Source organism: Typopeltis vanoorti, chromosome 12 (genome assembly GCF_054136105.1).
Source record: "Typopeltis vanoorti isolate ZY-2024b chromosome 12, IOZ_Tvanoo_1.0, whole genome shotgun sequence".
NCBI classification, from domain to species: domain Eukaryota; kingdom Metazoa; phylum Arthropoda; class Arachnida; order Uropygi; family Thelyphonidae; genus Typopeltis; species Typopeltis vanoorti.
This window is the reverse complement of record NC_143560.1, coordinates 73,883,855-73,898,646: the sequence shown is the minus strand read 5'-3', so window position 1 is coordinate 73,898,646 and position 14,792 is coordinate 73,883,855. Positions and strand designations below refer to the sequence as shown.

At 33.3% G+C, this 14,792-nt stretch overlaps 1 protein-coding gene across 5 annotated transcripts in view; it reads left to right on the top strand.

Annotated features, from left to right (window-relative positions):
* The window catches only part of LOC150100889 (syntaxin-binding protein 5-like), a 710,057-nt gene that overhangs the window by 351,646 nt on the left and 343,619 nt on the right, over nucleotides 1-14,792 (top strand). For all 5 annotated transcript variants that reach the window (XM_090401895.1, XM_090401898.1, XM_090401897.1 and 2 more), the window contains exon 14: nucleotides 9,112-9,152. In XM_090401895.1, the coding sequence (XP_090258021.1) occupies nucleotides 9,112-9,152 (41 nt within the window). The remainder of the gene's footprint in view (nucleotides 1-9,111; nucleotides 9,153-14,792) is intronic.

The window sequence follows — 14,792 nt, the reverse complement described above, 5'->3', positions numbered from 1 at the left end:
ATGCTAACCATCATTAAGAATGCTATGTCCATCAACCCAATCCTGTATTCTATTCCTAACCAATCTCTCCAACACTTTAACTATGACTGCAGTTAGACTGGTGTATAATTGGAAATTTCTCTCCTTGAGCCATGCTTGTGAAGTGGTACTATTTTGCTTTCTTTCCACTCTTTAGAAACACTACCCATTGCAAGACTTTCATTAAATAGCCAGGTCAAAAGCATACCTTAAGAATGTGTGGTGATGTCATCCATTCCCACAGCCTTATTAATGTGTAACCCAATTAACACCTGATACACCTTTGATTCTTTGCCTTCCTTCTGTATATTGAACTGCATCATTTACACCAGTTGATATATGCTGATAAAGTGTTCATTCAATAATTGCATATATCCTTTGCAACTGTTATTCTGCTGCAATGACTATCCACCAGTATCAACCTGCCATAATTATTCTTTCTCTTGCTTGCCATATAGTGAAAAAATTCCCTTGAGTTAAACTTGGCCTGACCAGTCAATCTCTTCTCATACTGCACCTTTTCTTTCTCTGTGAGAAATTAAAGTAGATATATTGCTATAGAGGACCTCTAGTAGGAATCAGAGAAACAGTTTGTCATAGCACAAGGTGCTACAGCAGTGGTAAGAAATTAAAAAAAAAAAACACAGACTGCCACCCACTCCATTCTTGGAAAAAAAGAGAATGGCAGGAAATCATATATTGATGGCATAACACAGAGGATTAGTGTTGGTAGGAAGCATATGTAAAGCACAAGAAACAACAGCATGAAAAAAAAAAAAAAAAAAAGCACATTTGCAAACAATAATGAAGGACTATGTACTAAAGAGTATGAAATTATAAAAATGAAAATTCAGAATTAATGTTTAAAATTTGAAATGTTACATTAGCTTAATTAATGTCACTTATCTAAATTAATTCCGCTTAATGTGCACATAATTAGTTCATAGTGGTTTAAATAATTTCAGTATCATGAAAATATCTACCTGAAAACTTCAACAGACAGTTAATTGCTAAATCTCCAAATCTACTCCAATCTAGAAAGAGGGAAGAGAGACACAAGTGATGAACAACAGTTGGCCTGCATTAGTCAGCCTTAGGCTGTAAGGTCAGGGATTAGCATAGCTAGCGTGAACAGTCAGAGCTCCCTAATTGGATAGAGGCCTAATGATGGACATTAGGCCTCTGTCTAGTTAAGGAGCTCTGACTTGTTCGTATTATATGCTAGTCACTTTTCCTCTACCCTTAGGCTGCTAATGAGGCTAGCTGTTCATCATTTGTTTCCCCCTCTCTCATCTTTGTATGTAATTGGAAGTAAGCAGTTAATAAAGTTGACTGGCTGTCTAAGTTTTCAGGTTATTTTGGATTTTAATGGTACGGACTAAAGATATTTAAGTTGTTATCAAGATTTCATATAAATGACATTAAAAAGACTGACACTCACTCCATTCTTGGAAAGAAAAGAGAATGGCAGGAAATCATACATTGATGACATAATAGAGGATTAGTTAATAGGAAGCATTATGTAAAGCACAAGAAACAACAGCATGAAAAAAAAAAACACATTTGCAAACAATAATGGAGGACAATATATTAAAGAGTATGAAATTATAAAAATGATTTTCATTTTATAATTTCATACTCTTAGTTCTCTTCTTTCTTATATATCTCCCATTATTGGTTGCATTTATTCTTTTCATATTGCCATTTTTGCATGCCTTATGTATCATCCTGCTAATCCTTTCTCTTCTGTCATCAGCATACAGTTTTTTTCATTTTCTTTGTTTACTGATCTCAGCTGCAATTTTTTTTTTTCATTTTCTAGTTTTAATACAAAATACAAATTAATTTTATGCATTACTTCTTGCAAGATTACTCCCAACAGTTGTATTATGCGATGTGGATTGCGACATCATCTGTGAGGAAATTCAGTTTGCTATTGTGAAGGTTTTATGCTTTTATTCTATGCAGTAGTAAGCTAAAAATATTATTGATTTTGTGGGACTTGGACAGTCTCTTCCATAGTTCATTTTGGTGAACCATTTCATTATGATGGTGCTAACTGTAGTTTGTGTCTGCAGTAATTTAACACAGCAGTAAATTGACTTAATATTGACGGCTACAGTTAATTCTTGATTTCTAAGGCTTCTGTAGAAATTAGATTTCATTTTGTGGTAATATGATTTTGCTAAAATATTTTGGTATCATTCATAAAGTCGTTGTTGTATTAAATAATAAACCAACCATGTTAAAGGCTATGTTTCTATTATGTATGCCTACCAAGGTTATGTGTCATAATTTATAATTGCATTTTGATGTAATTCTGTCTTCATTGTAAGTAGAAAAATTTGTATAAAATGTACAAATTAAAATAATACTCTCGTTCTTGTTCTTTATATATAAGCCATTTTCTCTTTTGCCATGGTAAAATTCATGATAAATTAGTTTCTCATATGTTATTATATTTGTTTAAACTTTTCAGCATTTAACATCTATTATTATTATATGGGTATCTCTATGGAGTTGAAGACTAATTCATGAGGCCTGTCAGGACACTCACATTAAATAATAAACCAACTACCAATTACATCTGGCAATCTATTCCACTCATTCACCACTTCCCAAGCAAAAAATGTAGTCCACACAACCTCACTAACTACACCCTTGGCAGCTTCCAAGGGTGTAGTTAGTGAGGTTGTTTCCTAGTTCTCTGTTTGTCATATATTGAAAAATTTTTTGTGTCAATATTATAGAATCCCTTTATAAGCATGATAAAGAAAAATAATTTACTGTCATTATTTCTTAAAATTCTTATAGTAGCCACCAGTGGAATCAAATTATTGTATGCAATTAAGCAGTCTAATCATAAATCACTTAATTTTGAAATCTTGGCAATAATCAACTTTGGCAGCAGATTTTCTGACATTGTGAAACATTATGAAACTTATTATGAAATTATATGCATTCAAACTCAGATACATGTGTGTGTGTGTGTATGTGTGTGTGTGTGTGTGTGTGTGTGTGTGTATAATAGGGTGGAGAAGATTCTGAAAAGCTATCGGTCTTTGTATATTGCTGTACATTATCAGTAAATTGATAATGTATGGTGAATACGATCAACTCTTAGTATACTAAACTAGTAGGAACCAGAAACACTTGGTTCAAGGCAGAATTCAGGAATGTATGAATAGGAATATGGTATTATTATTATACTCTATGTGGCAGGAACCAAGATCTATTGTGAAATTGTTTCACAATAGGTCTTGGTTCAAGGTCTATTGTGAAACATAGATCTTGCCTTAGCAGTATACTCACTTTTTATAATAAAGTGAACATTTGAGTGGGATAAAGGAAATGGCTTCATCTACTTCTGAATTTTGTAAAGGCAGTAGACAAAATAATACCCAGAAATGTATTACACAAATTGGGAAAATTATTACGAATATGAAGCTGGTGGCTTGGATAAGATGATAAATAACAGACAGGCAGACTTCAGGGAATAGTATATGTCAGAAGAGAATCCAGGAGAATGCAGATGGCCAGCAGTCTGCTATAGTGCTCTGTACTGGGGCCACTGCTATTTAATTTGTGTTTAAATGCTGGCAATAGGCTGTGGGGGTTATCCAGTTGTTTCTTTGTTTGAGAATGGTGCAAAACTGGGGAAGACAATAGTTAATAAATAAATTTGATGTAGAAATTCTGCAGGGTGATTTAAGTAGAATGACAATAAGCACAGGATAATGGTTGTCATTTTAAAGTGATGTGAGTGCAAGGTTATGCACTTCATGATGTATTACATTGAAAGAACTGGATTTCAAGAAGTAAGTGAACCCAGGAATGGAATAGTGGCAGGTAGAGAGTTAAGGTTCAGAGATTATATTGCATAGGTAGACAAAATTGCTCAGAGTTTTGATATGGCCACATCTAGACTACTGTGCACAAATATGGTTGCTTGGGGGTGAAAAAAGTGGTGAAGAGGATTTACAGGTGAATAACAACGTGACAGTTCTCTGGAATGCTCCCTATGAGGACAGATTGAAGGCTTGCAAATTTAAAAATTTAGTGCATAGATAAAAAGAGGGAATGTGATAGAAACATAAGTTTTAAAGGTCTTTTATAGGATTTATTATTATTATGATTGCATGGGCTCTTCCATAAAGTCCTAAGACTCATCATGAGAGATCCAAACTATCAGCACAATGTCTATCATACCTCTCCTTGAAACGATTAACAGACAAAGCACTCACAACTAACTCAGGCTATCCATTCCATTCATTCACCACCCTCCAAGCTAAAAATCTAGTCCTCATGCCCTTGCTAACCACACTGTTACCCATCTTCCAGGGATGACCTCTTGTTCTGCTCCCTCTAGCTAAGTGCTGAACCATTTCCCCTCCATCAATCCTATAAATTCCTCTTAGTAATGTAAATGTTTCTGTCATATCCCTTTTTTTTTTTTTTCTTTTTTTTTTTTTGCCTATCCATCAACTTTTTGCAATCCATAAGTCCTTAATCTATCCTATTAGCAAGCATTCTACAGACCACTCACACTTTGGTCACTCACCTCTACTCCACCACTTCTTCATCCTCGAGAAACCCAGATGACCAGATCTGAGCATAATAATCCAGATGTGGTCATATCATGGAGAAGGTGATATGACCCAAATTCTGTTCAACTAAAACTAAATTAAAAAAAAAAAAAAAACACATTAAAAAAATATTAATATGGTTCTTCACAAGTGTAGACATAATGATTAATTTTTATATTACTTCACTATTTACCAACTTACCATTAATTACAACCCTTGATTTGCTAAAGTCATATTTCCCCTATATATATTTGAATTATTTAAATTTACGGTACATTCAGGTTATTTTGAATGGAAAGTGAAGATATACAAATAACTAGATGGGAAAGAGTGTGCTCTCCTCCTTTATCCAGTTTCTACATATAACACTTAGAGAAAACCTAGCTTGAATATAACCACTCTTAAACTAGTGGTTTGGCTGCACTATGTTGATGATGCATTTGCTATTTGGCCACATGGTCCAGACACATTGGATACATTTTTAGTGCAATTAAAATAACCAACACTCTAAAATCCACTTCACAATGGAACAAAAAGCCAGTTACTGTCTGCCCTTTCTAGATACATGACTTTCTGATGGTTCATTATCTTTTTTTTTTTTTGTTTATAAGTAACCCACACATACAGGGAGATATTTGCATTCACAAACATTCACACCATCATCCAGCTCAACAGTATGATATGCTAAAAACACTAACTCACAGAGCCAGAGCTATCTGTTCCAATGGCAATGCTCTTACCACTGAACTCACTCACTTGCATCACACTTTCTTAATAATCCCCATAAAATAGGGGGGAGAATACTAAATGCCCCCCCCCCCCCCCCGAAATCCCTTCCGTGACCTATTATACAAGACTATAGCAAAACTGTTACCATCCTATACATTCAAACCACGTCTGAAAAGATAGAGTACTTGATAAATATCAGCTATGCATCATATTTAAACTATATATCAAATTGGCAACTCTCTCATCCATTCACCTAAGGAAAATATCATATCCAGGAGTATATGAAGTGGCCTGACTTACTATAGACAGACAGGAAGAACTATTGACATCTGCCTTGGAGAACATAAAATACATATAGCAAGTTGGGTCTAGTGGACTTGGATACCCCTTCACACAGGATCAAATGAAAGAAAACAAAAGTGCTACACAGAAATCATTATGAATTAGAAACATTGTTTTTAGAATCATCAGCAGCTTTAAAACATACTCCAAACCTCAATAATTAGAAGTTAGAAGTTATGGTTTAATAACACTTAAAGAAAATATTTGTTTATTACATGCAGAATTTTCAGCTAAGTTTCATAGCCATTGTTAAAGCATACAGGTTAAAAGAGATAAATTAGAATAACACTTGAAATCTAAGCACATAACAATATTTGCTATCAGCCGCAAGAGGATAACTCCATCTGTAACTATTAGAATTCAAAGAAATAAAAATTTAATAATAATTATTAATTCAGTAATCCCAGGAATGACAAGTATTACATAGGATGACTTCCCAAAATTGGAAAAGTTTAAGACACTTGAGTGTGGTCTGAAAAGATCTCGGCCTAACAATGAAAAAACGAATTTATAATTTCAAAATTATTTTAATTTTTCTACATAATCTCCCTTATGACTAATACATTTATTCCAGCGATACTCCAGCACCATTATCCCGTTCCTGTAGTGGTTCTCAGTAAGATCTGCAAAATACCCCTCTACAGCTGCAATCACCTCTTGATTCGAAGAAAAATGCTGACCAGCGAGGAAGAGTTTTAGTTTTGGGAAGAGATGGGAGTCAGGGGGAGCCAAATTCCCCAGACAGGAGTCTGGGGAATAGCATGGATGTTCCAACAATTCATAGTATTCATAGTGCAGATCCCTTAATTTTCCCATTGCCAAAACACATTTGTGGGTAGGTGCATTGCCTTGATGAAAGATGATTTTTTTCTTCTGCAAACCGGGTTTTTTCTCACAAATTTTTTCATCTAGTCTGGTTAAAAGATCGGAATAATATTCCCCAGTTATTGTTTTACCCTTTCAAGATGATTAATAAACAAATGCCTTTAGCACCCCCAAAACACCTTTCCTGCTGATGGAACTGACTTTGTCTTCTTTGGTGCTGAACAACCTACTTCTGTCCACTGTTTTGACTGCTGTTTTGATGGTGAATCCAAGTCTCATCTATAGTAATAAATCGATGCACAAATTGGTTTTATTCTTGTTAAAATGCTCCAAGCACTGTTCAGAGATTTTCATGTGAGTGTGTTTTTGATCTGCTGTGAGCAAACATGGCACCCATCTTGCACAAAGCTTTTTAATTTGCAATTCTTCATGCAAAATATATCCTACATGTTCTTTTGAAATGCCTATAGTCTCAGCAATTTCACGCACTTTGACTCGCCAGTCATCCAATACCATATTGTGCACTTGATCAATGATTTCTGGTGTTGTTACACTTTTTGGATGTCCTTCCCATGGATCATCTTCAAAGCTGGTACAGCCATGTTTAAACTCGGCAGCCCATTTCTTAATTGTTGAAAACAAAGGAGAAGAGTGCCCATAAACTTTTATGAACTTCGAATGAATTTCTTTTGGTGTTAAACCTTCTTTTACAAAGAATTTTATAACTGCACAATACTCAATTTTATTCATTTCAAGGGATACAGACAACACTTTTGCTTCAGACAGCTGTATAAAACAAACTGCTTGATAGAATGACCTGAAATTTCACATTGATGCTTATGACTGATGTACCAACTTAGGAAAAAAAAAAATCTTGCCGATAGTGTTGTCATCTATGGTCGAGGCCGATAACTTTTCAGACCACCCTCGTATTCATGTTGTGATTCAGTCAATGGATGTGTGCTTCACAACTTTTTTTTATATAATCTTATATATAAAAAAATAACTTTTGTGTAGACCTTTAATTTTATTCTAGTCAATTCTCTGCCTAGCAGATAAATCTCAACAAAAACAACTGTTTTAAATTTTCCTGAGTTTAACAAATTAATAATTATTTAAAATTTCTTTCTTTGAATTTGATATAGTTGAAGTTAATGGGATGTTGCAGGAAGATAACTGCAACGTACTGTTTTCAAGTGTTATTCTAATTTATCTGTTGACAGTGGCTATGAAACTTAGCCAAAAATTCTGTATGTAGTCTACAAATATTTTCCTTATGTAAATGTTATTATTCCATAACTATTTTTATCATCAAGAAGTAGATGGAATGAAAGAAGATAATGTTTTGTTAGCTGCTTAACTGCCATACCCTCCATTTGAGACTACAGAAGTTTTTACTGCTAACTGCTACATTTTCCATAGTCCATGGAAACAAATCTATAACATCAATGGCTTACCACTCAGCTTGAACATCATTTTTTCTCTTCCAGATCATGCTTTGAGTGCAGCAGTAGCATACATTCTATGAGGCCACTTGTGTGCATCAGACAAGATTACTCCTGTATAGGAGATATGCTTATGAATCTTTCATCCTCACTGTGTAAGTTTCTTACTTAGAAATAATTGTAGCATCACTCAGGAGAAAGAACGAATTATATTCATTAATTTTTCATCCTTACTTTTCTCAAGCATGAGCAAATGCATTTGGAAAATGTTATTTCACGCCTAAATGCAAACATTAGGTTACTTCTACATAAAGCAGTTGATCTCATAATGCACAGCATTCTCCTCTCTCAAGTGAATAACGCTTTGCATTAATGATGAGAGTCCACCTAGAGACCACTTTTTACCTTGGCTTTGAGGTCTTATCAGTGAAAGCAAGACCTATGGAGATATTGAGAGCTAACTCAGTGGCAGAAGTCATATTTCCATATATAAGTAGTAGAAATGGTTTATCATCATATTTCACTATTCTGGATTAGAAATAGTTGTTGCATTTTTATAAAATTTATTTATTTTTTGTAATTCAGAAGTAAATTAATCTTGACAAGAAATTCTCTTCTTGCTTTCATCCTTATTTTGTTCAAGTGTGAACAAACAAACTCAACAAACTCAAATTTACTCAAATTTCACATCGTATTTACTCAAATATAACTCACAACATTCAATATTGCATGTAGTAAAGTATTAGGTAAAGAGCTTATTGTGTGTGTGTGTGTATGTGTTTGTGTTTAGTGCCTAATGTTTTGTTAGTTGTGTATTGTTGGGTCTTTTTCATAGGTGAATATCTGAGTAAGTAGATAGATATATATAAAGAATAAATATAACAGTATATATCTTTTTACTTACTCAGATATTTACTTATGCATAAGACCCAAGAATACACAACTAACAAACATTAAACACTAATTTAACTCTAAACACACACACACACACACAATAAGTTCTTTTTTCTGACCTTCATTTTTTTGAGAAGAGAATATTTTGTCCTAATTTCATTTAGTTATAGTATAAATCAAATTATTGTTTGCTGCTTTATTTAATTTCTTATTTATAAATTTGGTATCATTTAAATAGTATTAAAGATGTTTTTAATCTTCTGTTCATTTAGGCATGCTGATGGTTCTCTGAAGTTTTGGGATGCATCTTCAGGTATACTAATATAGATTGTTATTAATATACATCAGAAAACATTAATCATTTAAAAAAAAAAAGTGCTTCTTGCTTTTCTGGAAGAAAATAATTGAAGTAGTATCAGCAATAACAGCTACTACATATTTATTGCTCAAGGTAAAGTTATGCAGATGTAGTAGCTAACTGAATATTTATATTTGCATATGAAGTACAATTATAAGTATACTTGTAATTGTATATATTCAGTTAACAGAACTATAGAATTAGATTGTAAATTTTCTTTAGTGATGCAGTTCCACTATCCTGTGTAGTATAAGTTGGTTGAGATTATATTAAAAACATGTGGGAGCAGGGTTAGTTATCTAACCATAGTTCTAATATGCTATCATTTTGCAATTTTGGGTGGAGTTGAACTAAAAAAAAACTGTTTGTTTGCATGTGTCTTATTTATTTGTTTATTTTTATTTAGAGAATGGAATAATAGATCATTGTACTGTCTTCTTTGGGTAATAAAGCAGCAAAAAACTATTAATTACATTTTTTTTTCTATCTCCACAGTTTGTAAAAGACAGTCTCTATTGAGCCATTATTGAAATGCATCCCTCAAGTGTAAATAATTTCATTTCAAGAAATGTGTGACATCTTTTACATTTTGTTTACCACATTTAATGCTTTCTTAAGTTATGCAATCTATAATCTCTTTTATTTTATGTAATTCAGCATAATTAAATAATTTAAATTACTAGTATTCTGTTAATTGCTTTCTTACATATTTCATTTGCTTATTGTTGTGTCAAAAGGTATCGAGTGTTTGAAATGTAAAATAAATAAGCATGTTTAAAATATCAGTTGATATTTGTTAAAGTAAGCATAATTTCATTTCATAAAAAGCATCACAAAAAAAATTTGTGATGCTTTTTATGAATCTTTTTATTCTGTACAAATTTTTATGAAATTTGTACAGAATCTATTTTACATGCAAAATATTGCATGTAAAATAGATTCTGTACAAATGGAAATATGTTGACATGCATGTAGTGAGTCAGGCAGAACCATGTGACTGAGCATGTTTGGACATGTATATGCTATTGTTCTTGTGTCAAAACAGTCAAACCTAGCAGTCGACAAACAAACAAGTTTTACATCAAGAAAAAGAAGGGAACCATTAACTTCTAGTTCCACTCTAAAAGTGTTTCTAAAAATAAAGTAGCCTGAATTTATGTATATATTTAAAGTAGATTAAATGACTGGAAGCCAAGAGATGAAAAAATATAGAAACACTATATTTTACTTAAATAAACCACATAGCTAGTTTCGTCTTTCTTAAAAAACTTCATCGGGTGTATTACATGAACAAGGGAGGAACACAAACAGATATTGCGAGAGAATAGCTATAAATTATAACAACAACATATCAACATTTAAAGGTGTTCTGTGTACCACTTCACTGGTGGAGTGGTACATGTGCACACCTTCATGATTACGTGAACAACAAAGTTGGACAGCAATGCATTAACAATCAGAGAGATTATAGAGCTGAAGTTATGTTGAGATGTACTGAATTGAGGAGAATTTCCTTAGATTCCACAGTTTTTCTTTCAAGTTCGCCATAACATCTAAAGATGTTCTCTGATTTTTTTCGATTTGACTGGGTAGTGTTTTTATCGTTAGTGTCAGCAAAATTGAGGACGTGATTAGACAGTGCGCTGGCTCTAGTTCTGCCATATGTGATGCCTCTCCTATGTCCTTCCAGACACAATTCAATGGATTTTTCAGTGATCAAAATAGAACATGTTGCAGTTGCACCAAACACAGTTAAACACCAGGATATTTTAAGCTATTATGGTTTTGTTTAGGTGTACTGAGTGAGGAATGCAGCTTGGGCAGAGGAGTGAAAGATGTGTGGATTTTTAAATTTTTTTGAGAACTTTAGCTAACCTAGGAGAAACAGAGCTTATATATATATATATATATATATATATATTCTATGATATGCTATAAATCCTTCACATGAGGCTCCTACTACTTTCCACCAGCTCTGATAGATTATAACGTGTCCAGAGAAAATCAGCATGCAGGAGGACTGAATAAAGTTGAATTCCCATTGATTTTATTTAGTCAGATAAAAATAAAAGATGGTCTGTTAATTTGCTGTAAAAAGTATAGCATTTTTTTTTGTTTTATTATTCTTTTCCATTTTTTTAAATGTTGTAATATATGTTATAGAAACTAGTGCACTGATATAGTGGATAGATAAAGATTAGGGGGGAAAATATTCTATGCATATACCAGTTTTGAGGTATTTTGGAAAATGTCGAACCCATGTTTGATTCATTTTGTCCATCTTTCCAAGCTTTGGTTCATTGGATTTTGTTTGGTATTTGGTTTTTTTTAAGTTGAAAAACTCCTTACTGGTGAGATGGAATTTAATCAAGTTTGGTATTTAGAATCCCCACTAAAATTTGTGATGTGGTTTCAAATTTGGTCACATAGATAATTTTAGCAAGAAAACTAGGCAATATATAATTAATTGGTTGTGATAGTAAATGATGTCAATATAAAAGAATGCTAATGCCAAAAACACATTTTTATTATTGTTTCCAATCATTTTCACACTTCTTGAATATAGCTAGCTCACACTATAACAATCACCACTATAACAACAGACCATTGAAAAAGTCCTGAACAAGTCCCATAGGGAGAAAAAATTATCTAAGAAAAATAAAGAGTTCTTTCTGTAGACTTGTCTGATTTAAAAGGAATGATTGTGGAAGGATAACATAATGAATATATGTAGTAGGAAGGTGACCAGAGCAGATTAAATAGTTGAATTACTGAGTGATCACTTTGTGAGGACATATCAACATGGAGATGATGCAGCAATTAATACAATGGGGAAGAATATGGGAATGGGATAGATGAACTGGAAGTAGTTAAGCTGTGAATTTAGCTGTGGGATTAAATGCTATATTGGGTCATGTGCATCATGAGAAAAATGTAAACAAATTAGCAGTGCTTCTGACCAGGGCTGTTTAAGTCTTGGGTTTGACATTGTTTCAAGGAGCAGAAAGAGCAAAAGATAGTTCCTTTACATAAAGTAGGCTTCAAGACAGAGGTAGACCAGTCATTATCCCAGGAATCATGTTGGTGAAAGGTAGAATATAATACTCTGTGGCAAACCACATGGTTTTATCATCCATATACTTGTGATATAGATCCTTAAACTTCTGTCTCCTATGTTTTGGACTAGTAATTTGCTTTTTTTTTTTAAACAATAAAGTGACAGTTGAGTTGGATGAATGAAATGGATATACTATGATATTACTAGACTTAGCAGAGATATTTGAGATAACACATGGGAACCCTATTGCTTAAGTTTCAGGAAAGGGATATTGACATGAAGTTGGTGACATAGATAAGTGAGTAAATAGCCAGACATCAGAGACAGTATATAGTGGAGGTGAATCAAACAGAAGGCACATTACTGGTGGTGTGCTGGACTTTGTACTTGGGCCATTGCTGTTTATACATCAACACCTGGGAATGTGATCATTTCCAATGCAGCACAAGCAAGCAACTGGGAATATCAATTTGCTTGCTGATAATACAAAAGGAGGATAGGATTATTTAAATATACTGGCAATTTAGGCAAAAAATAATATTTGCTAGTTCGCCATGGTGAAGTGTGATGTTATGCACTTCAAGATAAAAAGTCTATATACTGTAGGCTTTTCATCCTATATTTCATAGATGGAACTTCACTGCAAGAAATTGATGTTTGAGAAAAAAGAGAGAGAGAGTGTGTTCAGAAGACATATTGTAGAAGTGGACAGAATATCCAAAGAAGGATCACTTGGATGTTAAGAAAAACACACTGACAAGTAGAGAAGGAATATTACTCTCTGTGAGGAAGTGATGGATAGGATCTAGGGATAAGTTACAAAAATAGTAATAGGTCTGTTACTGTCTCATTCACTCACCCATCTGTGGATGATGATATTTTGAAGATTTACAGGTTATAAAGTTTTGCTGATAGGCATTAAAGAGAGGATATGATAGAAACATGTAAGTTACTAAAGAAGTTTCTTAAAGTATATAGAGAGTGAAAAAAATATTCCAATACATAATAAGAAAGGGAACAAGTGGTTACATGGATGTTCTGTAAAAGTATGAAGAAAAAGTATGAATGAATGGGAGAAGTGGTTTTCAGTGCTTTGTCTTTATCATTAAATGAGTTTAAAGAGAGGTACAATAGGTATTGTATAAATAATGATTAGTGAATGTGGACTTTTGGACCCCATGGATATGCCATTAATAAAAGTAATATTTCATAAGATTGTGCAAATAAGTAGTTTTCCTACTATGAAATTAGTTTCAGGTGTTGAATATCAGACTGAAAAACTAGGAAAACTATTTATTTAAGGCCATATATTTCAGCCTGAATATTGCAGGCTATCATCAGTGGCAAGATAGTTAATTACAAGTTGTTGGAAGTTTTTCAACTTGGTTATACTATAAATTGAAGATTAAGAAATTATATACTTGACTCTTTCTTTAAAGGTCACACGGTGACCAGCATTCATATTTATGAATTTGGGGACACAAAACACACGTATTGAAAAGATTATTTTACTGATTAATAATAAAATAATAACTTTACGTTTCGACCCCTGTATTGAAGTCATCATCAGAAGGATACATGTGTATAAGAACAAGTTACATGCTGTTGCACTCTATATAGGTTGTTAACTAATCCTATCTACGTTGTTAACTAATATTTTTTTCTGCAATCTAGTGATTTAAAAAAAAAAAAAAAAACTACAATAAACTCTGCTAAAGTCCTCACATACTAGGATTCTTCTAGAATTATACAGTTCATATTGTTATATTACGATTATCTTCTGGATTTGTACAGTAAGGTTGCTATTGAATGTTCAGGGGGGAAAAAAAACCTTCACCAAGTCTTCTTGTATTGAGATTTTTCTTTGTGGTTGCAGATGGGTCCTCTACATTCTTGGAATGGTTAGACCATCATTTTTATTCAGATTTGGATCATGTTTGAGCATTTCACATGCTTCCTTGAATTTCCGCTCGAACCAGATTTTGGTGCAGTGTAGGGACTTGGTACCTTTCCAATCAATTCTGTGGTATGTTTGGAGTGTGTGGTCAGAAAGGCCAGTTTTTCCAAAATGGAGGTATTTTATGTGTCGTTTGTGTTTATCCTTCCTGATTGGGATGGACTGAATTACTTAAATCAGTTAACACTTGGCCGGAATAAACGATCAAAAAATTAATTCTGCAGTATGCCCACGCATCCAGAATTTATGGCCTGCCAAAAGTACACAAAACAGACACACCTTTATGTCCAATTGTGGAAGGAATCGACAGCCCTAATTACTATCATCATCATCATCAAATTCCTGATATGTACCCTCAAGGGGTGTACAGGATATGATAGTACTACATGAAAAATTTACATCATTACTAACTTCCTATCTACAATTTTCCTCCAAATCAGTCTATTACTTGTCAAGACTCCAATATTATCATTATCAGATCTTATATTTCTTTCGTCTGAGGCACATTGTACTGTATCAATCCACCTATATCTTGATCTTCCTCTGGGTCGTTTTCCTGCCAACCTGACAGAGAACACTT